Below are 26,255 nucleotides of genomic sequence, written 5' to 3'. Positions count from 1 at the left end.
GAAGTATAAGCGCTACCTCTATATAATGGATGGATGTGTCAACTACAGAATAAACTAAAAGTATCAAAAATAAAAATGCACACATCGCAAGTGTTTCCTTCACTTTATTTTATTATATTATTTACCGTATTATTGATTATATAGTTGATGTTGGTTGAGCTGAAGCTCATTTGAACTGATTCTTGTTCTGGTCGCTGGTGTAATCTATAACAAGGCATTGTATGTTACAAACTGCATGTGTGCAGTCTTGATGGGCATGTCCAGTAAGAATGTGCGATGGCACACGCAAGGGGAGCACTTGTGTATGTGTGCGGGGAGCGAGGATGAATAATGGCCTTGGCTTCAGGCCCACAGGGAAGGACGGAGATGGAAAGAGCAAGGTAGAGGGAGAAGGTACGAGAGGGATGAGATGGGAGCTCAGGATGCCAGAGGCGTCACTCAGGGTTTCAATTTCTGTGCTAGAGTGTGATTAGGACGAGGAGGTAGAGGCTGTGGAGGACGGAAGGAACTAGAGAGAGAGAGAGCAGGCAAACGAGATGGAGCGATAGAGACTGAGTGAAAGAAAGAGGCTGATCAGGCAGAAAATGTTGTCATTGGCTCCTGAATAAAAAAAATAAAGAGCAGGACTGTACTGTATATTTAACACCATCTCCTGAACCAGACCGAGATGGGAAGAACGAGGGAGGGAGGGAGAGAGGGAGAGAGATAGAGAGAGAGATATTGGCATCATATAAGAGGGAGGAGACTAATCGCAAGGTGAAGGGAGGGAGCAGGACGACCAACAACACTGAAAACACTGATAGGGGCGCCAGAGGCAAGAAGGGAGCAGCCGAGAGACGGGAGTGGAGCGAGGGGAGAGCGCTACGACTGCCAGACTGAACAGAGTGGTGTGCTGAATAACAGAAGGAGGAGATCTGAAAGAGGAGGAGAGAAAGAAGACACTGTAAAGGACAAACCAGAGAGAAAGCGTGAAAGGAGGAGCCGGGAGTCAGATAGCCAAAGAGTGGGCAGATGACAGTGTTTTACTTCCTGGAGGGAGAGTTTTGCATCCCTGTGCTTGTGCGTTGTGTTTTTGTGAGGAATCAAAAGGATGGAGATACGACACCTGTTATTTAGAGACAAGTGTTGTGTGTAACAGTTTTCAGCCGGCGCGTGTTTGGACAGTGTCTGCAGCATTTTGCCTGTACCTGCACAGTGTTTGACCTTCCTTAGTCAGCAAGCAGAGTGTGACTGCGGAGAGAGGAAGAGCAAGAAAGAGAGGGAGTGTCTTCAGGGAGAGAGAGAGAGAAAGAGAGATAGTCAGTTAAAGTGGAGTAGCAGCCAAGGGAGTTGTTTGTATTGTGCTTCGTGTGCCTGCACTGTCCTCCAAATGTAAGACCTGCGCATATGGTTCTACTGGAGTGAAGGAGGCAGCGTGAAGGATAGATTTGATCCATAATTAGTGATAGGTGCTTGTTACCCCCCCCGACAGGTCAACTGAACTGAAATGATCTTGACTCATTGAAAAGGCCTTAATTTCTTGAAAAATCTCTTGACGAAATGTATTTTTGAGGTTTTTATACAAACCTCTTGGCTGTAGCTCTTTGAATCCTCTGGAATGATGGATACGTCGGGCAACCCCCAAGGGTGCCCCGCTCATGCTCCCACCAAAGTGGGAGAAACCAGGGTGGAGGACCCTAGAGTGGGAGAGGGCGTGAGAATGGGAGAGAGAGACACCCCGCTGAGGCTGTCGCCCTTCCGCATGCTTCGAGTGCTAGACTCACGTCGTCCTCCGGGAATCCGTATCGGTGAGTCTCATCATTGTCATCATCAAGTTCATCTGCATCCTGATCTTCCATCTGCACAACAGCAGTTTTCATATACTGTATATACAGTTTAAGCTATTTAGGTTAAAAAATTGTTCAATAGATGAAACACAAATTTATTCTAGTTTGTGTCATAATGTCTTAGAATAATTGTATTCTCATTGTATTAACACATGTAATATGTCTGTATATATGGAAATATGAAGTTAAGATCAAACTGTCCTCAGGTTTCATCAGATACAAGATATAGATTGTTATTTTTCAGTCAGAATCTCCTGATCTGCAACTATGAACATCTTTGGCTATTAATTTCAACATTTGTGTGTGTGTGTGTGTGTGTGCTTGCATGTGAGTAAATGTGGGTAACTTCAGGAAACCCATGAACTCCTCAGAGAAGCGAAGAGGCCATCAAGTTCTTCTTCTTTTGAATTTTTTATTAATTTGCCTTTCAGCACAGTGACTGCACTATCTGTATGCCTACCACTCACACACAAATGTGCCAGACAGTGCGATGTGCTGTGCTTACATTACAAGCAGTTTGAGAAATTGGCCTAAGAAATAGAAAAGAAAAGTTCAAAGCCTATAAGTGAGCCTTGTGGAGTGAGAGCTTTGGTCAAAAAAAAAAAAAGATTTCCATTACTCTTTGAAAAGCTCTTGAAGTGAGTCTTACACTGACTTTACTTCTTTCAACAACCCCTCCATTGGCTTTTCAATCATTTCCTGAGGTGGATTTCCAGCTCAGAGTTGAATGAGGTAAGGATAGTTCTAAAAGCAGCGCATTTACTCTTCAAGACCTGTTAGCGGAGAGTCAGCAACCTGAAGTAGGCCAGCCGGGCTCCAGAGCCAGGTGTAACTCATGAAACTTACTGTCTGCCCTTAGTCTGCTATGAAAATGGAACAGAGAGAGCCTGCAGAGGACTGGGAGAGAGTGTCCTGAGAGATTAAGATATGTTTGTGTGTGTCATTGTGTGTGTCATTGTGTGTGTAGCAGAGCTCGCCCGATTTATCAGTTGACTAATAAAAATTGGCCTGATATGAGCCTTTCACAGACATGTGAGTTTAAACTGTAAGATATAAAGCCTCAATCACACTTAGTTGTCATTTTAGTTGTCAATTACATTTTAGGAATTATTTTACTCCCTAACATTGACATATTGGCATTTGAATTTTCCTCCCAGGTCAGTCCTCATGTGTCATGCGCCCGCATCCGCCTCGCTGTTTACACTAACAGACAAACTCCCGACATCTCTGAAAGTGAGAAAGAGCTGTGACATAACAGCAGTACTGGATACTCACTGCTCGTGGGTGTGTGTGGTCATATATGTGCGTCTGTCAGAATGTAGGTATCCTGGATCAGTTTCCCCTCGCTCTGGTGTTTGTTATCTTGAGTTTAGTGTTTCACCATCAGGGTTGTGAGGGCTGATTTCTGATATCACGACTCACTGCTCAGTTTTCTTACCAAGCTGTTCTTTATGCATTCACCAGTCCAGTGATCTGTGTCTGGATTTGAGGCCACAGGCCTCAGGCATCAGACTGGTTGGTGTACTGAGCATTTAGACAGATGGATTGTGTTTTAGTTGTGTTTTTCTAATGAGAACATGCTGCTTTTGTCAACAGATAGCTGGACTAATGGACAGATGTAGTTTGACTGTTTGTTGGTAAGAAAACGTCTGTTGATGGAAGGTTTTAATTCACAGTAAGTCATCATTAGGTTCCTAATTTTCAGAAAGTTATCCTGCCAGAGGATGCATGGTTTTTAATTTAATTTGATTCAACATTTCATCAGTGGCAGAAATAGCAAAATTGTAGATATCAACAATAGATTTTTGACGAGTTAAAATTTCAAGTTGACATATCAATAATGCCATGTGTGATGGAAGTTTTCTGGAAGCTGGTGAAAGGAGAACTCGGGCAGCAGCAGAAGATTTAAATGTAGGCTTGAAGCATCAAGGAGACCGGAAGGTGGAACAATATACCAACGCCAACAGAGTAACATGAACAATTGTCACCCCCAAGTCTGAAGATGTTTCCCACAGCATCCCAATTTATCTCCCTCACCTTGCGTCAACCATCTTAACAGCGCATCCACGAAAAGCATGCATACATAACCTTTACATTTAGCTACTGATGGAATACGCAAAAGAGTTGGAGTTGATGCCTCTCTCTCTGGCATCTGAATTAGGTCTGAAAATCCATGAGAGTAGACACTGCTAGTTGGCCCTTTATCTATAACCTGACCTTGGATACTGCTTGGAGAAAAGGGAGTATCTGTGGAATGAGTCGGGCTGTTCTCTTTTCATGGTGAACAGATTTACTGTATGAGGATGGTCAAAAATTCTCTCACACCAAATCTGCTGTATTTGAATCTGTGCCGTGAGAATCTCGGCTGCTCTGGTTCCAATTTTGAAGAATCTCCTGCAAGGCCAAGTAAATTTTGTCTTCAACACTGACTTGAATGATTGGCCAACAGAGGAACCTTTACTGAAATGATATTATATTTGTTTAGAGAACAGCATAGTCAGATAAACAACATAAAATGACAGTAAGATTACTAATCTACTCCTCCGCGTCACTCTCTTCTCCATTTCTCATTTTGATCCCTGAAAATGTCCTCAACTGAAAAAAGAAATTAAAAACAAAACATATCAAGATCAACTGAAAATGAACTGAAGATGTAAAACAGATGAAATGTGGGTAGTGTTATCTTACATCTGTACCAGGCACCTCTGCTCTCCTATCCTCCTCCGTTCCTCTTGCAGTATAGGCTTGAAATCGAGGATAATTATATGGTGCATTCATTACAAATATTTTCCGTCCATGCTTTTAGCAGTGCTTATTGTCTTTTTGCAGTATTTATAGGTCATAAGAATGCCAAGACAGGTTGCTTTATTTTGTCCACATTGCAGCTTTTATATTTTTTATTCAGTAGAAACCAGTGATCTTTTCTGAAAACCTGCCCATTCCCACATAAAGGGGCCTCACACGCATGACCTGGAATCAACCTCAGGTGTTATTACTCCGCTCTGTGCTCTATGATAAATTGCGTTACCTGTCTGGCCCTCATTTTCTGTCCTGAGGCTGAGGTGTCAGAGTCACTCAAGGGACTTATCTTTCTTTCCAGTTCATCACTTCTTCTCATCAAAACCATCCTCCCCAATCTTCCCCTTTATCTCCCTTTCATCTCCCTCTCCTCTGCTGATGGCGGCTGTTTAACGTGTACACAGTAGATGATGGTAAAGTAGGATGTAATGGTTAATTAGGATGTAGCTAACATTTGGGGGTTAGCTTTGACATCTGCCAAGTCCCTCTGTACCGAATACAAACCAAACAGAAACAAAACGTCATACATTCCTCACACCTGAACTTCGACTATCATAACTAATAATCTAGACCTAACTCTTCCTCCTAACCCTAAACAAAACCTAATGTAACTCTAGATTCAACCTTTAAAAACCTGTCACACATCAGGACCTCCATTTTTGTCCTCACGGTTATAAAAGTCCCTTTGGATGTACTGTATCTGTCGTCAGATTCCCCCACACACCCACTCACACTTACTGTATGTGCTGCACATGACCCAGACTTGAGAGCTGTCAGGCATCAATGAAACCAAACCCGAAGAGTTACCCTCCCCCACATTTACTCACTCACCAGTGAAGGAGGCAGTCTTGTCTGCAGCACCGTGACTCATTAATCAGATGGATTCTAGGGTGGACTGAGGGGTGTGTGTGTGTGTGTGTGTGTGCGTGCGTGTGTGTGCGTGTGTGTGGTGCACTGGCAGGCAGAGATGGGAAAGCTCCCATCGCATGCAGGGTAATATCGATCTGAAATCTGCACTCGGCTTACGCCCCTGTGTTGGTGGTACAATTCATATTCTGGGGATTGGGACCCTGCTATGGCTGTCACAGAGGGGTGAATGTGAGAAAGACAAAAGGCCTCACATGAGCACATGGAAAGGCAAACAGAGGACGAGAATACTCAAGAGTGAAAGAGCGTCAGTGTCATTACAATGAAAACACTTTCCAAATGATCTGTTTTGTAGAATATTAAAGAACGACATTAAATGTTCAGCTCAGGTTTGGTTTCTCCAGTAGTTCAATTTCACAGAGAGTAAGTCCAGATAATAACACTGTGTGTGTTTGTGTCTGTGTGTGTTTTCTAGGTATCGTCCATGAGAATGTGAAGATGGGTTCAGATGGAGAGAGCGACCAGGCGTCTGGGACGTCTTCTGATGAGGTGCAGAGTCCGGTCAGGGTTCGCATGAGGAACAACCACCATCGGCGCATCTCTAATGAAGTATGGAAAGCCAGGACACACACACACACACACACACACACACACACACACACACACACACACACACACACACACACCAGACATAGTGCAGTTATATACTGTATCTAACCAGAGGAAAGTCACATGGACACAACATTATTCACTGATATTCAACACTGACCTCCCAAATTACTCTTGGGTCCAGTCTCAAAACACTCACTCCTTCACTGTTCATTACTCAGTTCATAGGAAATGCTAAGGGGACTATTCAGTCTGCCAGATGGTAGCGCTTGACCGATAAATCACACAGGTCCATTCACTAGCTTCAGCTTACTGCAGATATCCACTAAAATCAATTATTGAGTTTAATGATGCGGCTGAATTGTGAACACAGTGGGTTCCAAAATCGGAGACCATCATGTTTAACGTACATGAAGTTGCATGTCTGTGTGAGTGCACCTTTGCCTTTTATTTTCATGCACGCACTCTTTATTGTGCGCGCGTGTGTTTTGAAGGAGTCGCAGAGTGATGAGCGCAGCAGTGTTACGGGAAATGCCTCTGGACACACAGGCTGCTGCCTCTGACTGCTGTGAACAGTGGAAGGGACTAATTTAGACCATGTTTACCACACAGAGGGGGAAAGAGGAGAAGGGGGGAGGAAAATGCCGGGGTGAGACAGTAATTATGGATGTAGGACTAATTATTGGTATGGCAAAGAAAGAGGAGAAACCGGAATAACAGAGCTCTGGGGATGATAAGACAGAGGAGGGAGACGTGGAGGACAAAATGAATGGCGGGAGAGAGCTGTGTTTCCTCTCAGCCATCCCCCTCTGTTCACCCCTTCCCCCCTTCTGCCTTTCTCCCCTCAGGAATCTGTCCATTCCTCTCTCCTCTGCTCATGCGTTCCCCTCCTCCTCCTCCTCCTTTGAGCATGTGGATGGCACTCTACAACAGTGCCAGCCTCCCTCTTCCTCTCTCTCTCCTGCTCTCTCTCCTGCTCTCTCTCCGTCAGTGTGTGTGTGCAGTCATGTGGCAGGTCAGAGACATGCATCGTTGAAAGCGCATGTGTGTGACTGTACAGAAAGACACGTTTAAGGAGGACAATGAGGGAGCTACTAGAGCTGTTCTGCTTTGTGAGTACGGGGACACATGTTTTTATATGTGGGTCTTTATTCAGTCCGTGCCCGTGGATAAGAGGGCATGAGTGTCAGTGTTTTTGTCAACTTGTGTCCATTGTTGTCCTTTTGAAAACTAGCATGGAGAGTGCACTTGTGTGAATATCTGTTGTTGCACATCTGAGGTCACTAGTATTATGAGTTGCATGAAATATTAATGATTTGTGAGAGAGTTATTATTTTTGTGGCAGCTATTTGCAGGTTTAGTCTGTTGTTCCTAACTGTTTTGTATTTTACTCTTTTGTGAATCAGATGCTCAGTGAAGCTTAAAAATGTATAAATTATACAAAGGTCTGCAGGTTATGTTGTATTTTTCTCAATGTGCTCATATGTAATGCTGCATGTTGTTATTGTAGCCAATGAGCTCAGATAAAACCGTCTCAGGCGTGAAATCCCTCAGCCTTTTATCTTTACGGAAACACACACTCCTCTATGGTCCCACTAACATTCAGATGTAAACACACTCATGATCACGCACACACACATGTAGGGTATGTACTGTGGGGCGGTTGGGACTGGGCCAGAAGCTGCTGCCATGGAAACAACATGTGACTAGCACCTTGCCAGTGAACACGTCCTACATGGATAGCATATAGGAGGGATGCATTGTGGGAAAAGTAGCAGCACACAGTTGCATTCCAGCAAGGATGAGGAAATGAAAGTTATTCCAGCTGATGTGGAGTGGTTTGGTCCCTGGTATTCATTTTACATTCGCTGTGTAGTAAAAGTACAAGGTCTCAAAAATAAGGTGTAAAAGTAAGGTCATCATAAGCAGAAGGCCGACTGAATGTAACTTTTTCAAGAGATGCCACAGCTCCTGACTGACGTCACAATCTGGTACAGTTCACACACTGAAAGAAAAATCTGCTACTTTAGACTTGAGTGCAGGAGAACACAATATCAACCGTGATTAATAACAAGAAGAATGCCTCCAGATGTGTTCCAGTTTGTGGAGAGAAGTTTGGGACCAGCGGTGTACCAACCTTCTACTCTGCCAACAGTGTGTTCTGAAAATAAGCCTGAAACTTGCCAGCAACCTATTTGGACCTTGAATTTTTATGAAGTGGCCTTGTATGTGGCCTTCTTGTCCGTGCTGCTGACTCCTTGTAACTGACGTTCATTCACAAGAGCAGAGTGAGGCATCTAAAACCAAAGATTTGACTGAGCTGCTGTCGCTTGACAAACTCATATCCTGGAAAGACGGATGGAGAAAGCGCGTGTGTGGTTTGGTCTCAAAAGTAGGCCAAGTTACCAAAAAAAAATTCAAGTCTTTCGACTGCCTCAGAAATATGTCCCTCCAGGGTTAATGATGGTTGGTTAATATACTAATCATCTTGTTAATGTTGAGATTGTTTAAGATGTCAAGTCAACTTAACTCTGCCTTATTTAACTGTTAACATTTAAAGTGATTATTTTGGCTTCATTTATTATTATTTTTATATTGTTGCTAATGTTACAGCAAATTTAAATCATTTCATATCCTTTTTATTTTGATTAATTTGTATTTATGATATGTCCTCTTATATCTGCACATTTTATGGAATGAAGCTGAATTACTGCAGATGTGTATTAGTGCAAATAAACGTTTCAAGGAGACCCCTCCCTCAAAAATGTCACTGCTGTCATTTGGTTATAATTTAGGTAGAAATTAGAGTTAAAGCTGATATATGAAAAATACTCATAAACCTTTCTTTCTCTCTTCATTTTCTCTGTTTCAGGACATAAACAAGCGTTTGTCTCTCCCAGCTGATATCCGGCTACCGGAGGGCTACTTGGAGAAGTTTGCAATGAACAGCCCGCCCTTCGACAAACCCATGAGCCGCAGGCTACGACGTGCTTCACTGGTCAGTGCTCAGTGTGTGCACTTGTGTGTGTATTTGCATTTGTGTATATGTGTGCAAAGCAGCTGAAACTAGTTTCAGTCCGCCACTTTGGTGTTGTTGTTTTTTGTCAATCCCTGCTTTGCATGTGTATTTTCTGAGCACTGGTGGGTGTGTGCTGTTCTTTTGACTCGGCTTTGTTGAGCAACAAAAGTAATGTGAACTTTGAATGCCATTGTGCACCTTTAACATGGTTCTCTAAAGCCATTATATGCACTGACACACACAAACATAGACTCATTGTAAACTGCTTTATGCTATAGAGCTTACAATGGCTCAGTAGGGAATGAATGATGGAGTGTATATTATGTATCCAGGCCAAGACTGTGTATGAGTATGAAACTGGGGGTGGGTGAGAGAAGAGGTGACAGAAAGGGATTGATTGGTAAGAATAGGCAGATATTCATGAATATGCAGTATGTCCTTTACACCCCTTTGTATTGCTGCTGAAGAACTCCTCTTGGTTTTTCATCTTGTTCACCCTTTATTTCACATCACTCCTTTGTGTCTGCGTTCACACTCATTTCTCAAGTTTCCCCTCATACACGACTGAGTGCACCGCTCTCTTTCCCCCACTCTCTCCCCCTCGCATGCACATTCTCTTAAAAATCCAATTCACTCAGCCTTACTGGTGCATTTTACTTACAACGCGATTTCCCGGAAGTCTGGAAGTTCTATGGGAAAGCATTAAGGATTCGACCTCCATTAAGCAGTTTTGCTGTAATTATTGAACAGAGGCCTGTGCCCTGCCCCCGGCTCCCGGCTTGAAGCTATTTAATGACACAGCTTTTCTGCAGGAGTCACGTGGAGATGAAAGGGAGGAATGTTTGAAGGAAAGTTTGCTGGGAAGAAGAGAGGTTTATAGGTGTAAGGGCGGATCATAAAAAGAGGATAATCTGTAGAGATTATGCGTCTTCTCAAAATAAACGAGTTTTTCTTTTCTGACGTTGTTTGTCAGCTCGTGTGTGGACATGGTGATTGTATGGATGTGATGCAATAGATGAATCAATAATTCAGCAGCAGTGCCAGACTCATCTGCTGCTGCTCCTCTCCTGACTAGGATTTCATGCTGGGACACCTTGAAGTGAGCCATAGAGCAGGGAGGAGAGAGGGAAAGACGCATAGAGGCATGATGAGGGAAACTAATGACAGGGAGACATGTTTTAAAACGTGATAAAATGCTTTAAACAAGGATGAACAAATATGCAAAGTGGAGTTACAGAAAAGACAAATAGCAGCTGATTAAACCAGCCTTTACTGGAATGCAAAGTTTATGTAGAGTAGCTCATCTTTACCTCAACTAAGGAGATTATGTTTGTACCCCTGACCGTTTTTTGTGGGTTTGTTTGTAAGCAAGATAACACAAAAACAAGTGAGCGGATTTTCATAACTTGGTGGAAGGGTGTGGTGTGGGGCAGGGAAGCACAAATACAATCTTGGTGCAGATTCAAGAATTTGTATCCACCTTCCCTAACAATGCAAGATAGGATGTTTTTCACAATTTTCACTGTTTTCCCAGGGAATAATTCATGGATCTTTATTTAAAAAGTCAGGCACGTTTAGGGAAATGATATCCATGCTTGTGTGAATTTTGATGCAGCTTGATTTAATTTAAGGGGCCTTAACAGAGGTATGTGCTCAACTGTGCAACCAAGCAGAATTAAGTTTTCGACTGTGTTACACTCGTTGCACTGTGAGGCCTAGTTTCGTCCAATGGGACAGTTTAAGGACCTGTAGTTAGAACACAACCCCAAGCATGTTACAAATGATAACAAATCATTAAAACATAGTTTTCATCCCCCAGCTTCCCCAAATAGACAAAAATGTCCTTAGTCATCCTTTCAGTGAATGAACTGAAGTTTTAATGACTGAATGTGAGCTCAGTGATGTAATGGCTTTTGGGCTCATTTGTTACCATAACATTGAACATGTGTCCGGTGTCGCATAACAGGTGCATCGCGTCTGAAACTGTGTATTCTGATCTCTGAATGGCTTCCAATGTAATGTAAGTGAAGTTGGTTGGTATCACTTTTCACTCATGGCTGCTGCCCACTCATAATCAATTATTCACAGAGCCGTCCAATGAGATCCAGTGTTCCATGGTGCTGAGGAAATGTTAAATGGACTGCAGTTATAAAGCGCCTTTCTAAAGTCCGCTGGAAGCGCTGGACACTACGAGTCACATCCATCCATTCGAACATGCATTCATACAGCGCTTCTATATATAGTGCTTCTTTATCATGCATCCCATTCACACACTGCTGGTGCAGCCATCAGGGGCAGTTTGGTGTTTTGCTATAAGACACGAACCGAAGCAGCCGGGGATCGAACCACCACCCTCCTGATGAGTGGATGACCCACTCTTCCAATGAACAAGATGTCATTTTTATCTCAAGTCACAACACTTAAAGGTGCAAAGCTCACTTTTTTCTAACCCATTCAACCCCACTGTGACATAAGTACATTTATAATATACTAGTCTTTAGACAACAGTTTATGTGCCCCTCTTGCTGATTGCGTACGTATTTTCTATCTGATGAAACCTGAAATTATCGTAACTCAACTTAATTTTACGTCCATTCCTTTTGGTCAAATTCTGTTGTTATCAGCGGGTTCACATGTAGAAGGTGACGCAGAGCAAGATGTTTACTGGTTGATTGATCGAAGGCTGGGCCGGCTACATCATGTTAATTAAAGAGCTCTACTCTCCTCCCATTTACTGCCACCTCTCCTCATTGTCATTTTCCCTCTCCCACTCAGTGCTCAAGAGGTAATCGACATTTTTCTCGATACACATTCGATCCACTTTGCAGACATCTTTCTTCTCACATTTCTTCCCTTTGCCGTCAGTCCATTTATCCACACGTCTCCTCGGTTCCTATATGGGGCTCAGACAGAGCACACATTTTGTTTCTGGTTTTATGTTGCTTTAATTTGATCACTCAAACTTGGCCTGACCTAGTTCTGCTGAGTAAGCTCACTGGAGCGTTGGAAATGGAATGAACCCGTTGCCATCAAAAGCATACGCAGGGATGAGCTCACACACACTCACGCGCTTTCAAAAAGCATTGTAAGGTACACAGATAGGGAGCGCAGTTGCACTCTGTAAGCAGAGAATGGGCTGGAGGTGAAGAGCTGGGCCTTTCTTTTGTTTTATAGATGCTTCAAAAAGGCGAGAGGCCACACTTTTCTTTAGTGTGTGTGTGTGTGTGTGTGTGTGTGTGTGTGTGTGTGTGTGTGTGTGTGTGTGTGTGTGTGTGTGTGTGTGTGTGTGTGTGTGTGTGTGTGTGTGTGGTCATGAGACTGACTCCCCCTGTCAAAAGAGCTACACAGCTCAGCAACAGCTCCTGACAGCCCCTGTCACAAACATGGAGGGAGAAGCTGTGTGTGTGTGTGTGTGAGTGAGAGCAGGGTGAGTGTGTTTACATTTCAGCATAGGTTGTATGTCTCATCACAAATACGTTTTTTTCTTGCCCACAGGGACACACAATCAAATACCCACAAAATGTTGCTTCACACATACTACACACACATTATGTCTCTTAATTAGTTATATAGAATTAGAACTTGTCCACATACCCACACATGCTCACACACAAATACACTTATTTTACCGTGTAAGTGTGTCTTCATGAGTCCGAGCGTGTCGGGATGCTGGCTGTTAGGCATGGCTTTAAAGATATCACATGCTTCATCAGCTAACTTGGTCACTGGAGTCCCTCCCCCGCCAAGCGTTGGCATGGCACTCGGATCAGCATCATGATGGGACGGGCCAGCACAAGATTGAGGGAGATGGGTACGTTCGGAGAGACGAATACAGTTAAACCGTGGCAGAGGAGACCCTGACAGAGAAAGACAAATAAGTGAGGAAAACTGTCAGCGTGAGGGATAAACACTGGCAGGCCTGTGGGTATCACAGCTTGACATAGCTACATCCATCTATAATTCATGACCTGAAAACCCAGGGGCCACATACATTATGCAGCTAAACCTTTATTAACTAAGAACAGGATTAATTCTGAATTCAATGTGCGTACACAGATGTAAAGTATGTCTGTTGGATATCCATAAAAATGTTTAGAAGTGATATTTTATCCACATTAGGCTGTCTGGAGTGTACGAGCTCATGCCATAATAATATAGTATATAATATATATATTCTGACTTCCTGTGGCCAAGAAATGTATGTACAGAACTGACAATGATGTCACACTATAGCATTGAAAAGACACAGTAAGGAGACACTTGAAATGATGAAATTACATTTTATTCAGATGTGTGTGTGTATATGCTGTGTCCTGAATGTTGTTATTGAGTGACCAAGATCCTCTAGAGCCTAAAACAAATCTGAATTCATTTCTTGAGGTGTCATGCACGGTCCATCTGTACGTCTGCACTCCTGTGCACTCCTGTTGAAAATGAATATTTGAGCGGTTTCCACAAAACTTGGTGTGGTGTGGTTCCAGGAAGAACCCGTTTAGTTTTGGTGCAGACCTGGATCAGAGGGCGGATCCAGGAAGTTTATTTTCACTTTGTTTAATATCACAAGATAGGGACTGTTGGTGGAGGTATACGCTCACCTGCATGCCATTCTGGTTTGTGATTCAGCAGGGTTACGCAAAAAAGGAAATTTTGTGGAGGGTTGGGCCCTGATCCATGTTTTGGCACAAACACAGACACACACACACAGAGAATGACAAGTCCTGGTGACTCAGACCCTGCAGTTATTGGCCAAATGTCAGCAGCACTGGGACTGAAATCTGAACTATCAGCCTTGGCCTGGAGGATTTGATTCATGAGTGGTTATCTTAAGTATGGTGAGGTAGCCAAGAATCAGATTATAGACAAAATAAATGGAGCAGTGGCTTAGTGATAATTTATTATGGTAGCGCTTTAAACTGTTTTCTATCTGTTCTCTCTAGTCTGAAATCGGCTTTGGGAAACTTGAGACCTACATCAAACTGGACAAACTAGGAGAGGTGAGCTCAAGAAATCAGTGAACGGAACACAAAGAACAGGCAAAGTCTTGAAATACTCTGTATACTTTATTTCACAAGTGCACTCACATGTGTTTTTCCTTCTCTCCAGGGGACTTATGCTACTGTGTTTAAGGGTCGAAGCAAGTTGACAGACAATTTAGTGGCTCTGAAAGAGATCCGACTGGAGCACGAGGAGGGTGCACCCTGCACGGCTATCCGAGAAGGTCAGGACGCTGTTGTTGGGACCTTACGTCGATGCTGATGTGGCTCCCTGCTCTATGAGACGTTTTATTTTTCTACTCACACATTGTCTTTGTTTGACTGACAGTGTCTCACGTGTCTCCTTCTTCTAGTGTCTCTTCTGAAAGACTTGAAGCACGCCAACATCGTCACTCTCCATGACATTATCCACACTGACAAGTGCCTGACACTCGTGTTTGAGTACCTGGTGAGTGCCTGTACTACGCATGGCTATTGTGTGTGTTTTTAAAGGAATTATCAATGTAAATCTACATATTGTACCCTCCCTCCCTCCCTCCCTCCCTCCCTCCCTCCCTCCCTCCCTCCCTCCCTTCCTCCCTTCCTTCCTTCCTCTATCTCTCAGGAAAAAGACCTGAAGCAGTACATGGATGACTGTGGGAGCATCATGAGTGTTCACAATGTCAAGGTAATTCAGAATAATGCGAACGGTCAGTACTGAAGTGATGTTGAATATACTATAAATCCAAACAACTGAAATAAATAAAAAGTTACAAGATTCTGTCTTAACAGTAATTTGGGTGGTTGTTTATTATTAGTATAATATTTAGCCTCTCCTCTTCTCTCCTTTCCTCTCCTCAGATCTTTCTGTTCCAGCTGTTAAGAGGTCTGGCGTACTGCCACAGAAGGAAGGTTCTCCACAGAGACCTCAAACCCCAGAACCTCCTCATCAATGAAAAGGGAGAGCTCAAACTGGCAGACTTTGGTAAAACTTTTACTAGACCACATCAGTCTTATTAATTGTCTGAAAACTTTCTGTGTTGGTTTGACTTTTCAGAAGTTCACGAGTAGAGGTGGCGCAGTTTAACTCGCAATTTTGAGCAGCTTTGACATGTGCTTTATAATTTCAACGAACAATGTTGAAACCAAGACTCAAAGTTAGAATTAGTTTAGTTTTAAAGATTTATGGTGGAGTTTCTTTTTTTTTTTCTTTTTTAATAAGACATGTAGTGCATGAGGTTGAAAGCCTCACCAGCAGCCACTAGAGGCAACACTCCTCCTTAAACCCAACAACACTCTTGACTAACCTCCCAACACTGCCCTCTGTAGGTAAAGATATCCACATGTCAACTGGTCATACTACTCCAGTAATAAGTAATAAGAAAGTTAATAAAATACAAATGCAGGTACAACTCAAAGTCCTGACCTCTTTCAGTATGTGAAGCTTTGTTCTTGTATGTTGAGTTCTGGAAGGATATTCCATTGACCTGTTCACCTGTGGTGCACATCTCATTTAATAAATAAGGCAATATTTGTGTAACTTTGTGTCCCCCCCTTTTTTTGTGTTTGAATTCAGGTTTGGCCCGAGCCAAGTCTGTCCCTACGAAGACCTACTCAAATGAAGTTGTGACATTATGGTACCGACCACCAGATGTGCTTCTAGGCTCCACTGAGTACTCCACACCCATTGACATGTGGTGAGCAAACACATTTACAATTACACACAGTTTTAGGGAAAAAAACAGTAAGTAAGTTCTTCTGGTTTTTTTTTTTTAATGTCCTTTTCATATTTCTGTTTGTGCTACTGTTAATCCCTCCCAGTTCCCCACATTTGTTGTTCATCATTGTCTCTGTTGACAAACTGCAGTTTGCAGTTTACATGCAAAGGTTTAACAGTAAATATTACTGAGTCCTATGACACCTTTATTTTTTTTAAGAGCTTTGCAAATTATTTCTGGACTGAGACTTGATTTAGTTCCCTCTTTTAAATAGGTACTGTGTTTTACATTAGGTGGTTTGTTGTGGGGTGTAAAACCGCAGAAACTATAATTTTGGCTATTTTGCCTTTTTTTAGTGTCTTTGTAGTTGAATGTTAAAAAAATGTTTCTCAGCATTTGAGCACTTTCTTAATTTGTGATATAAACAGTGTGGAACATATCACTTATGTATTGAGCTCCCTCTGCCCCTCAATACGACTCTAGAACACAGGTTTAGATGATGTCACATTCTTCTGTTTCTGTCCGTGTGTCCAGGGGTGTGGGCTGTATCTTTTATGAAATGATCACCGGCAGACCTCTTTTCCCTGGATCGACTGTGGAGGATGAGCTTCACCTCATATTCCGTATCCTTGGTAAGACAACACCAGCTCAATTTGAGTGAGCGTTTGCTTGTGCAACATTCACGCTTTTACGTGTGTGCATGTAATTCTCTGTATACTGCCCGCCCTCTCTTACAGGTACACCTACTGAAGAGACTTGGCCGGGTATCACCACCAGTGAAGAATTTAAGACGTACAATTTCCCACAATACCGTGCAGAACCCCTCGTCAACCACGCACCAAGGTGTGTAGATTTAACCAGTCCGTGTGCTTGTGTGTGTGTGTGTATTGAGTGACTGTGATATGTTAGATGTAATAAGATGCAGGATTGATTTTCAGGAGAAACTGTAGTCAAGCATTTCTGCCTCTGTTGAAAGGGCAGGAACATTACACAGCTCTATAGGGCCTATGTCAGCATTTGACTAAACTGACACTCCACCCTTCATTTCTCTTCCACAACCCTATTTGCTTTCTATTACAGAATAGACAACGACGGCCACGACTTGCTCTCAATGCTCCTACAGGTAAAAGAACATTGCTGCATACAAAAAAACAAGAAAAAGTTGTACCCAAAACTTTGGATAAACGGTTAACAATACTGTCTCTGTGTTTCTGTTCTTAAGTTTGAGGCAAAGAAGCGTGTATCAGCTGAGGATGCTTTCAGACACTCATATTTTAGAAGTCTTGGAGAGCAGGTTCAGACACTAGCTGACAGTGAGTACACACAGTCCGACTGTTGGACATGCACAAATGTCATCTACACACTGTCTCACTAACTTCTCTGTGGTTATTTTAGCTGCATCCATCTTCTCCGTCAAAGACATCCACCTCCAGAAAGATCCAGGAAAGAGATCCTCAGTCTACCCAGAGTCAAGTAAGTCCTCCAGGGTAGATGAATAGAGGGGGAGGAAAAAAGCAGGGAATGAGGAGTTCCCAGTAGGAATAGAGAATAGGTTCTGCTCCCTGTCCTCTTACTCTTCTCGTTTTTTTCCCCTGTCTTTTCTGTGTCCTCTTTCATGCCACCATGTGGTCATAAATGTCACATAGTGTCGCAGTCTGTCCCCAGGTCCATTACATAATGATCCTCAACTCCAGTCACTGCAATACATTGTTAGCGAAACCAGTTCAGTACATTACATAGCATTTCACACACTAACACCATAGTAACATGCCACAGACAGTAATTGGACAGTACTATGTGTACGACAAATAAATGACAGAAGTGCTAATAAACAGTTAAAACTACAGCTTTCATAAATCTTTTTTTTTTTTTACATGGAGTGGCCATCTTGGATTTCAAAGTCATGGGTGGTGAGGTTGCTCCGACCATCCCAGTCGAAAATCCGATTTCAGGGGGCGCTCCAGTCGCAACTTCTGACTCTGGGGTTGTTAATTCTAAGCTCTGATGTTTAATGGAACGTAGCATTATAAGCACAGCCTCACTGACCTGCTAGCATGATAGCATTAGGATTTGGCTTAAAGCACCACTGTGCTTTTAAGTCCTGCCTCACAGAGCTGTTAGCATGGCTAAAGACTCTTAGTTTTAATAGCAGCAGATTACACTTGTGCCATTGGTTATGCACTCAAAGAACTAATGTAGAATATCAACAAGCATTGAATAGCAAGCTGTACAAGTAAAGGTTCTACCTAAGGTCAAAACTGCTTAATGCACTGTCATTTAAAAGTAGATGTAATTATAGAGTCTTGATGTACATTTTCATTTAACAATTAGATTTCTAAGGATGCTAATTTAAAGACTTCAAGTTAACCAATTACATCGCCTTGTTTCAGAGCATCCCAGGAGTTTTACTTTAAAACACTGTATTCATTAAGTATGCATGCCTGATGTGCTCAGATGAAGTCTTTTTATGTTTATCACAGTCTCAGCCTGGGTGTGTGTGTGTGTGTGTGTGTGTGTGTGTCTCTTTCTTTCTGCTTCCCACTGCTGCTCTGTCGTCTCCTGATAAACTGCCCCTCCCCTCCTCTCTCCTGGTGCCCACGCTCTTTCCTCTTTCGCAAATGCTCATCTTTTCCCTTAATCCCTTCTGTCTCCCTTGTGTACCCAACTCCAACTCCTCCGCAACACTTCAATATTCCCGACCTCCCCAACCCACCCGCTCCCCCCCAACCCAACCCCTAAAAAAGCGATGGCCCATAAGCTAGGCTCAGCACCCTCGCAGTACTTCCAGAGAGAAGCAGCCAATCCCAGGGCTCAGAGTCACAATCTCTCCTCCACTTCCACTGGCTGAGTGGCCCCTACCATTCTGGTAAATACGGTCTCTTTCATTCTGTGAGTTTCACCTCTTTTTTTCCCTATGTGGCTGTTACTTGCAACTTTTCTTCTGTCCGTCACATCATCTTTGCTGCTGAGGTTGCATTTCTCCTCCGTCCTTGCATCCCCTGAACCATAACGACGTAGTATTTCACATGATTTAGACCTCATGTCTTTTTTATTGTTCTTTTTTTCCTTTTTTTAAAAAAATCTCCCCATTCTTGCTCCTGCCAGTCTCCCATCACATTTCAAGGCCCGCCCCTGCAGGCATCGTCTCGACTTTCACTTACCTCACTCTCTTTTCCTCAGAGTCAGCCACTCCCAGGGTTCATTTCAGGGATTAAAGGGGCAACAGTATATTCATAATGGGAAAGAATGTGATTCAAGAATGGGGAGTCATTTGATTCTTTTCATTTGCAGTCCTGTTTAGGTTTCTGCAGCGAGAGATGTAGGCATGTTGTTAAGACTGTAAGTGATGGTTTGGCATAGTGTGTGTTTGCTTGGGTGTGTTTTAAATGCACTTTTCTATCAGCATGGATAAGGGTGTTTGTTTTACTGCAGTGTGTTACTGTTACTGGTAAGTATGGTTTAGCTTCGGCTCCAGCTAGAGTACACACACAGTATTACAGGTTATGTAATATTGTACTGTGTTAGTGTTTTCCTGACAGTGATAATACTACAGGTATCTAACACTCTATTGTCTGACGGCCTGAAGGTACACAGAAGTGTATGGACAGTGACTTGTTTACCATAGAGTTCGTCAGAGTATGGAGGTTTAATTTCATAACCATACACTGTTTATAAAGAGTGTGAAGTGAAAGCATCTTGGTCGCCACCTAGTGGATGGCTGCAGAATGGATCATAAATCCTGACTGTTATTGGATGGGTTTAATTAATAATGGGAAAAAATAACAAGTAAAAATACATGTTTAATAAAATTTGCTTGAATTTTAGTTTCTGTCATTCTAGGTAGATCAAACACACTAATGTATATTCAAATGTTGGTTTTGATTAGTTATTTGATGCAGTAAAATCCGGGTGAAACGTCGTGATTGACAGCTGAGACTGACACCCGATTGGTCAGGACTGCGTATTGGGAGTTTGGTGTTTAGAATATCAGTCCTGATGCTGAATGGGAGTAAATCTCTTCCTGCCTTCTTTGAAGAGTAGAGTTTATTACAGCAGCCCATCAGTGCTCACGTCTATAGAGCTGCAACAGTCTTTTAATTGATCAGTTGAGGAGCAGCAAATGATTAGCTCTGTGACAATGCCTGCTATTCATTGTCTTATACTGAAGTAAATAACCTTTGGACAAACTAATTACATTACAGAAAGTTCTCGGGGCATTTTTCAGTTTTCTGGCCAAATGACTTACTTTATGTGTATCTAATGCTTGAGGCTTTGTAGAGTATATTATGTGCTGCTGGCATGGAGTGACATTTTATTGAGGAGTGTGGTGGTGTGTGTTTGTGTCTAAATCAAATGTCATTTTTTTCACATGCCTCTCTCTCTCTCTCTCTCTCTCTCTCTCTCTCTCTCTCTCTCTTTCTTTCTCTGTGTCTCTCTCAGCCCAGGGGAAGAGCAGGAGGCAGAGTGTGTTGTTTTAGTGCTGCCGGGGGGGCACTGAGGCTCAGAGGACAGTGATACCTGGAGCTGTCCTCCCAGACATACATTCACTGATCCTGCCACACACACGCAGGAGGAGCGACACACATCCTGCCATAGACACACACACACACACAGACACACACACACACACACACACACACACATTGAAAAACAAAACCCACACAGAAATAAGGCTGAATAATTCATACTTGACAAAAAAAAAAACTTAGAATTCAACCCCAAAGATGGAAAAATGAAAAATGAGAGAGCATGCATGGTGCTGGACGAAGAGTGGGAGAGGACATGATTCTCCTTGCTGCTGCTACCATTGCTGACCAGAGGAGGGCAGCGTTTGGGATGATGTGTGCTGACTCTGGTTTTTTGGAACAGATCGTGCTTCATCACTGAACTGTGGGAGGTACGAGAGGAGACACGATTCAAAGAAAAGAACGAACCCTGTTGTTCTCTCTCATTTGTGACTTCTGTTTTTGTCTTGGACTGTTGTTGTACATAAAGAGACTGAGCTGTAGAACGCTTTTTCATAACACGCCTCAGCCTGAATCCAAACTCTGAATATTGCAGAATATTGCAGTCCCAGATCCTCGCCTATTTTCTTGGACACACACACACACACACACACACACACACACACACACACACACACACACACACACACACACACACACACACACCTCTCAAATACACAAACAAAAACACACACTTGATCGCAAGTGTGTGTAGATCATTGGAGTTTACAGAGTTAAACTTTAGCACCTTATTGTCCAGTGGAGGTCAGGGTGGTTGTTATTACGTTACCTCATCAGTCACTCGAGCAGAGCAGGGTGTAAACTTCATGCTAGATATAAGAGTGAAGGAGAATCAATATGAGAAACCAAAAAGAAATTCATAAACAACAAATCACAGATGTATTGGACACAACCACACTACAGTTAAAAGCACTGCTACTCACTGACACAGTAGTAGACCATGGCTACATTTGTCACACCCTCATATAGAACACTATGCCGCAATGATGCTCCTGTTTCAGTACGCAAGAAGGACAACACTGAAGGACGGAGGGGTAAAGGAAGTGTACAAATCCTCACCTGCTTATTCTTAGACACCCCCTTCCTCTTTTGCCTTGACTCAGACGTTGTCTTGATTCGTTGTATTGTGTCACCAGGTGTTGATGTTGATGTTCTCTTTGCACCTGATTTTTACCTCTTTAGATCAACCATTTGACAAACCCCACCTTCTCATGTTTTTATTTTTTTTGTTCCTTTTAAAAACAAAATCTGTATATATATGACCATCATTTTTACTTGTCTGAAGCAATGATATTTCCAGGATGCTGTTCTCAGTCTTTACTGTGTTCTCACTGGAACAGCAACTGCCTGGGGACGTGTTGCACATTCCTCGAGCTCAGGACTTATTGCTAGTGTCGTTTTATGAATGCTGCGAGGTGCAGCTGGTCTCGTATGTGCCCCCCCCCTCAAGTAGAGCGGAGTATATGTCGGACATGGCTTGAAATCTTTCAATCCTTTTTCCGAAGTGTATGTGAAGGAGAAGAAGAATTTCTCAGCATCATCCCGTTGGTCTTCTGTGTTAGTTTGCCCATAATGTTGCTGTCCAGAGACTTACCTGTATCTTGACTCTCCATGTCCTGTTTGCACGTTAGCACACAGATGTTTTCAGTTGGTATGTGAAACAGCTGCTGCTGGAAAAGGAAATGCCTCCAGTCAGTTTAAATTCAGGATGGTACTCCATCATACTACAGGATTTTCTGACACCAAATGCCACATTAACCTGTAATGGAGTGTGGAGACGGTACCTTCAGTTTAAATGAATCACAGCTACAGTGTGATGTGCTGCCAGCATTGGGACCAGATAGTTTGTTTGACAAATCTGACTCGACCAGAGGGTATGAAGTACAGTAAATACTCTAAGATCGCCTGTTTAACTGGGCACTGAAGCCTCTTGAGTACTTCACACTCAGACACACTGTTGTTTCATGCTTTTATTGTTGCAGACTGCCAGAAACAACAGGACCACAGTCCAGCCTCCAAGCACCACAAGTCTTCAAGCACACAACTGTTTCACACACCAATCGGTTGACGTATCCTGTATCTCGGCCGTATAATATGTAGATTAGAGTCTCCTGCTCCCCCCCAGACACCGACCTCGGGTCACTCGTGCAGCTTTTTCTCTTGGTGCGGGTTCAGAAAAGGCGAAGTGATCCCACGTCTGTGCCTGTAAGAAGGACTACTTATTCACCCAGAGTGTGACAGTATGTAGCATGTACATAGACGATCCCTCACTGTATATACAAACGTGTACAGGTTTGATACAGCTATTCACATTCTGGCTTTTTCTTTGCAATTCTTTAATGAAAGTCATAGCAATATTTCTGTAATCAATAAAACGCCAAGGTAATAGGATGATTGGATTTGTGGTTATTTAGAGAGGGGGATGTGACTGTGAATGATCAAACTGTGAGACTTGACTTAACTGATGACAGGTTGTTTTTTTGTTTTTTCCTTTTTTGCTGTATAACATGCTGGATCCAAAAGGCTGGAGTGAAGTATCACATTTCAAAGGAGTATAACATACTGAAAGTTTTGATTTTTATCAATGAAAGCCATAACGCTCATATAAAAGTGAAAAAAGGTCTGATTGTGTGTGGTGGGTGTGTATCATGCTTGAACACAGACCTAATGAAGCAAAGGGGATGTGTACACAGAATAAAGAATAAAAAAAAAATACTGTTAGTACTTTTTTCTCTTGTCATAAATCCTTGAAAAATGTACTGTAAGTGTGACCGATTACAACATCAGCTATGTATGTTGATTCAAACTTTTGGAAAGAATTTGTCTCAACATGGAACAAATGTTTATTATATGATTTCCCAAATTTTTATATATTTATTGAATATAAGCAAAAATTCAGAAAATACAGTTACAGGTTACATGTTGGCCCTATGAACAAAGTAATGTTTGTATGTTTTAATTTGAATTTACACTATGTTAGTTAAAGACTTAAGGACAGGATGAGGATGTGGCTCACACTAGGCTTAGAGTCTTTAAAGTATTCATAAACAGAAAAAACATGTTCATTCATATTTTAAATTTTAGTGTATAAATAATTCATCATCAGAAATATATTCATCACAGAACAAGCCCAGGGGGTAGTCTTCATTGTCACGAAACAAGAAAAGTTTTGACTTTCAGCACACAGGGAGTCTCATGGTAATGGTTTCTTTCATTTTCACAGCTTTCAGTTTCTGCATTTTCACTTATATAAATACATGGGACAGAATTTGAAGCATCCTTCATTGCTTGCATCGACATTAGACTCAGTATTATTCTTACGTTGGAGAATAAATCTTTACTTACAGTCCAGTAAACAGGGAGTTGGTTGGGAGTTCAGATGACCTGATATTTCTTCATGGATGAGCCAACAGTGCATTTATACACTCTTATTCTTTTAAAGATTGTTTAGATGAGACTTTCTGGCTCTTGTTGAGAGTGGCGACAGTCGTCTCACCCTCAGACATCTGTGGGTCTGAGGCCCATGGGTTCCAGCCACACAAAATTGTAGGTACAGCGTATGCTCGAAACTGAAAACACACATGGTTAAAACACGCATGGTTAAAACAAGGGAATGAAGATACATGATTGTATATGTTGAATTTATTATCGTTCTCTTTTTATATGTGAGTATACGTGTTCATAATGAAGGGTTACCTGTCTGTTCATGAAAACATAAATGATGGGGTTGTAGACCGTGCTGCTTTTAGCCAAATAAACAGGTATGGTTGCGATCACCGGGTCAATATAGAAGTTGGGGTCTATGATGACAGCCGAGGCCATGGCAGCATATGGCAGCCAGGTGACTAAGAAGGCCAAAACCATCACTACCACCATACGTGCCACCTGCACCTCCACACGATTTGTCCTCCCAGCCTCAGATACCTGCAGCTTGGTCACCTAGGAGACCAAGATACACAAACATTTTATTATGACATCAACAAGAATATGCTGTGTCCATCATATGTCTGTCTCTCACCTGACGGAGAGTCCACAAGAGACGCGAGTAGGACACAGTGATGATGGAGAAGGGTATGGCAAAACAAAGGAAAAAGTACATGATGATGTAGGACATGTTGCCAACATCACGATTGTACCAATTGGGGGCACAGGAAGTCTTTATTCCCTCCAGCTCATAACTTCCCCAACCAAACAGAGGTGGAGTGTTCCACACGAACGACCAGACCCAGGACAGCACCACTCCTGCAACTGCATGTCTGAGGAGAGCAGAGGGAATGATTCAGTTTGTGCTGGTGGAGCAGTAAAGTTTTTGTTCACTCAGTGTGATGCAGCTCAGTGAGATCTGGATGTTAAATACCTGGTCTGGAACAGGACAGCACCCATGGGATAACACACCACTATGTAGCGTTCAACAGAAATAACTCCTATTGTACAAAGACTTGCAATACCTGGAAGAAAAGATGGTGGAATTAAAGACTCAAATACATTTGGTCAAAACTTAGTTGAATCAATGACAACAACAAATTCAATATAAGTACAATTTTGAGCATTTACATTTTATGCAATTTGTTATTATACTCCTCAATTTATAGGAGCTGTATTTTCAACTCTTTATGAATTAAATTTTATATAAAACAAAAAAAGATATAAAATACAATGTAAAGTCAGACCGTTTTTTTGGCTTGTGTCCCTCTAACAAAAAAGATGTGTCAATTATTAGATTTCACACTTTTTTAAAAGTTCTACCAAAAAATGATTCCAACTCGAAACTTCTCAGATGGTTTTTTTAAATAACAGTTTCAAGTCTCTTAAAAACAAATATGACTGAAAAATATGGATTTCGGTAACATAACTTTAATTTTCACATTTCTTGCTCAATGAATTGCTCCTGAGGTCCGTCAGGTTTATCCTGGGAACCTCTCTTCTTGAAAGCATTAGAGCAAGCTATACGGAACTGTGTGTAAAGTACTAACAAGCTCACATGCAAATAAAATTGTTGCAGACTCACCAAAAAAGGCGACAGCAAAGCCCTCCAGCACACAGCCCACACGTCCCAGACTGAAGTATCCCATGGCGCTGGTCATTGTGGTGGGCAGACCTCCAAACACAGCACAGCCCAGGTCACATATGGCCAAGTTAACCAGCGCGTAGCTGAGTGGCTGCCTCAGCTGTCTGTGTCTCACTGTCACCACGACCACCAGGACATTGAGGATGATCCCCGCTACAGAAAACACACCCATGATAACGGCCAGTATTGTGAAGCCAGTCTGAGAGAGGAGCTCTGCGTCGTCTGAGCTGTGAGACGATGAGGAGTTTCTCTGGAGGGCAACAGTCTCCATTTTGCTTGGTGTAGATGTGTGGATGACACAGTGGTGCTGCTGGCCGATGCCACAACTGCCTCCTGGTAAAATAAATAAAGTGTCAGGGGTCCAGTAACAGCTCAAAACAAATCCAATCCAAGTCCAGAAATGTACTCAGGTAAAGGCAAGTGCTTCACACAATATAAAACATAAGAAAAGCAATGAGAGGCAGGTGCATACAGGAGGTACAGATGCACCATGTTTGTCTGGGTGCAGCACAAATGCAAGAGTATAGGAGATGGATCTCATTTAATAAGAGAGCCCAGTAAGAGGCTTAATATCATGACATTTAGTTCTTAAAAAACAAATCTGAAGATCCGGAATGTGAAGGCGATAATTCTCTCTAATATCCTCTAAGGCTGCGCTTTCCATGATTGCTGGGTTTACAGCTGCCACTGAGTAATGAAGGAGGGATGGTTAAATGCATGTGTGTTAATTAGGCACAGAAGCATTATTGTAAACACTGAATTACCCTGCATGATCAGGCTTCACTTTAATTCTGCGTACTCAGGGACACAACAAAGTAAGTGACAGGTATCTGGTTTTGAATCTAGCATA

At 42.4% G+C, this 26,255-nt stretch overlaps 2 protein-coding genes across 9 annotated transcripts in view; one reads left to right on the top strand and one right to left on the bottom strand.

Moving 5' to 3' along the window:
• The window catches only part of LOC109642781 (cyclin-dependent kinase 17-like), a 33,566-nt gene extending 12,595 nt beyond the window's left edge, over window positions 1–20,971 (top strand). For 2 of the 8 annotated variants that reach the window (XM_069527670.1, XM_069527675.1), the window contains 15 exons: window positions 5,968–6,101; window positions 8,974–9,099; window positions 14,058–14,114; window positions 14,224–14,338; window positions 14,468–14,562; window positions 14,719–14,781; window positions 14,955–15,078; window positions 15,670–15,790; window positions 16,346–16,443; window positions 16,549–16,654; window positions 16,892–16,934; window positions 17,034–17,124; window positions 17,207–17,284; window positions 18,556–18,677; window positions 20,252–20,971. In XM_069527670.1, the coding sequence (XP_069383771.1) occupies window positions 5,968–6,101; window positions 8,974–9,099; window positions 14,058–14,114; window positions 14,224–14,338; window positions 14,468–14,562; window positions 14,719–14,781; window positions 14,955–15,078; window positions 15,670–15,790; window positions 16,346–16,443; window positions 16,549–16,654; window positions 16,892–16,934; window positions 17,034–17,124; window positions 17,207–17,284; window positions 18,556–18,659 (1,355 nt within the window). In that variant the 3' untranslated portion in view covers window positions 18,660–18,677; window positions 20,252–20,971. Of the gene's footprint in view, window positions 1–778; window positions 1,788–5,967; window positions 6,102–8,973; window positions 9,100–14,057; window positions 14,115–14,223; window positions 14,339–14,467; window positions 14,563–14,718; window positions 14,782–14,954; window positions 15,079–15,669; window positions 15,791–16,345; window positions 16,444–16,548; window positions 16,655–16,891; window positions 16,935–17,033; window positions 17,125–17,206; window positions 17,285–18,555; window positions 18,701–19,102; window positions 19,151–20,251 lie in introns of those variants that run through there. The other 6 variants (XM_069527672.1, XM_069527676.1, XR_011243339.1 and 3 more) reach the window with 5 other exon arrangements.
• On the bottom strand, window positions 20,919–26,024 carry parapinopsina (parapinopsin a). The gene is made up of 5 exons (XM_020107698.2): window positions 25,346–26,024; window positions 24,695–24,785; window positions 24,356–24,593; window positions 24,034–24,276; window positions 20,919–23,906 (listed from the first exon to the last, which is right to left on the bottom strand). The coding sequence occupies exons 1-5, from the start codon at window positions 25,674–25,676 to the stop codon at window positions 23,766–23,768; spliced, it is 1,044 nt and encodes a 347-aa protein (XP_019963257.1). The 5' UTR covers window positions 25,677–26,024; the 3' UTR covers window positions 20,919–23,765.
• Between the last annotated feature and the right edge of the window lie 231 nt (window positions 26,025–26,255).

Source organism: Paralichthys olivaceus, chromosome 6, assembly GCF_024713975.1.
Source record: "Paralichthys olivaceus isolate ysfri-2021 chromosome 6, ASM2471397v2, whole genome shotgun sequence".
Lineage (NCBI taxonomy): Eukaryota > Metazoa > Chordata > Actinopteri > Pleuronectiformes > Paralichthyidae > Paralichthys > Paralichthys olivaceus.
Note: the sequence above shows the minus strand (reverse complement) of the source record. Positions and strands in the feature narration are given on the sequence as shown.

Excerpts from the sequence above, each read along its gene's own strand:
- parapinopsina (XM_020107698.2), bottom strand. The coding sequence starts at position 25,676 with ATGGAGACTGTTGCCCTCCAGAGAAACTCCTCATCGTCTCACAGCTCA. Across the intron at positions 24,786-25,345 it reads CTTTGCTGTCGCCTTTTTTG|GTATTGCAAGTCTTTGTACA; the intron begins GTGAGTCTGCAA and ends CTTTTCTTCCAG. Across the intron at positions 23,907-24,033 it reads ATGTTTTCATGAACAGACAG|TTTCGAGCATACGCTGTACC; the intron begins GTAACCCTTCAT and ends GTGTGTTTTCAG.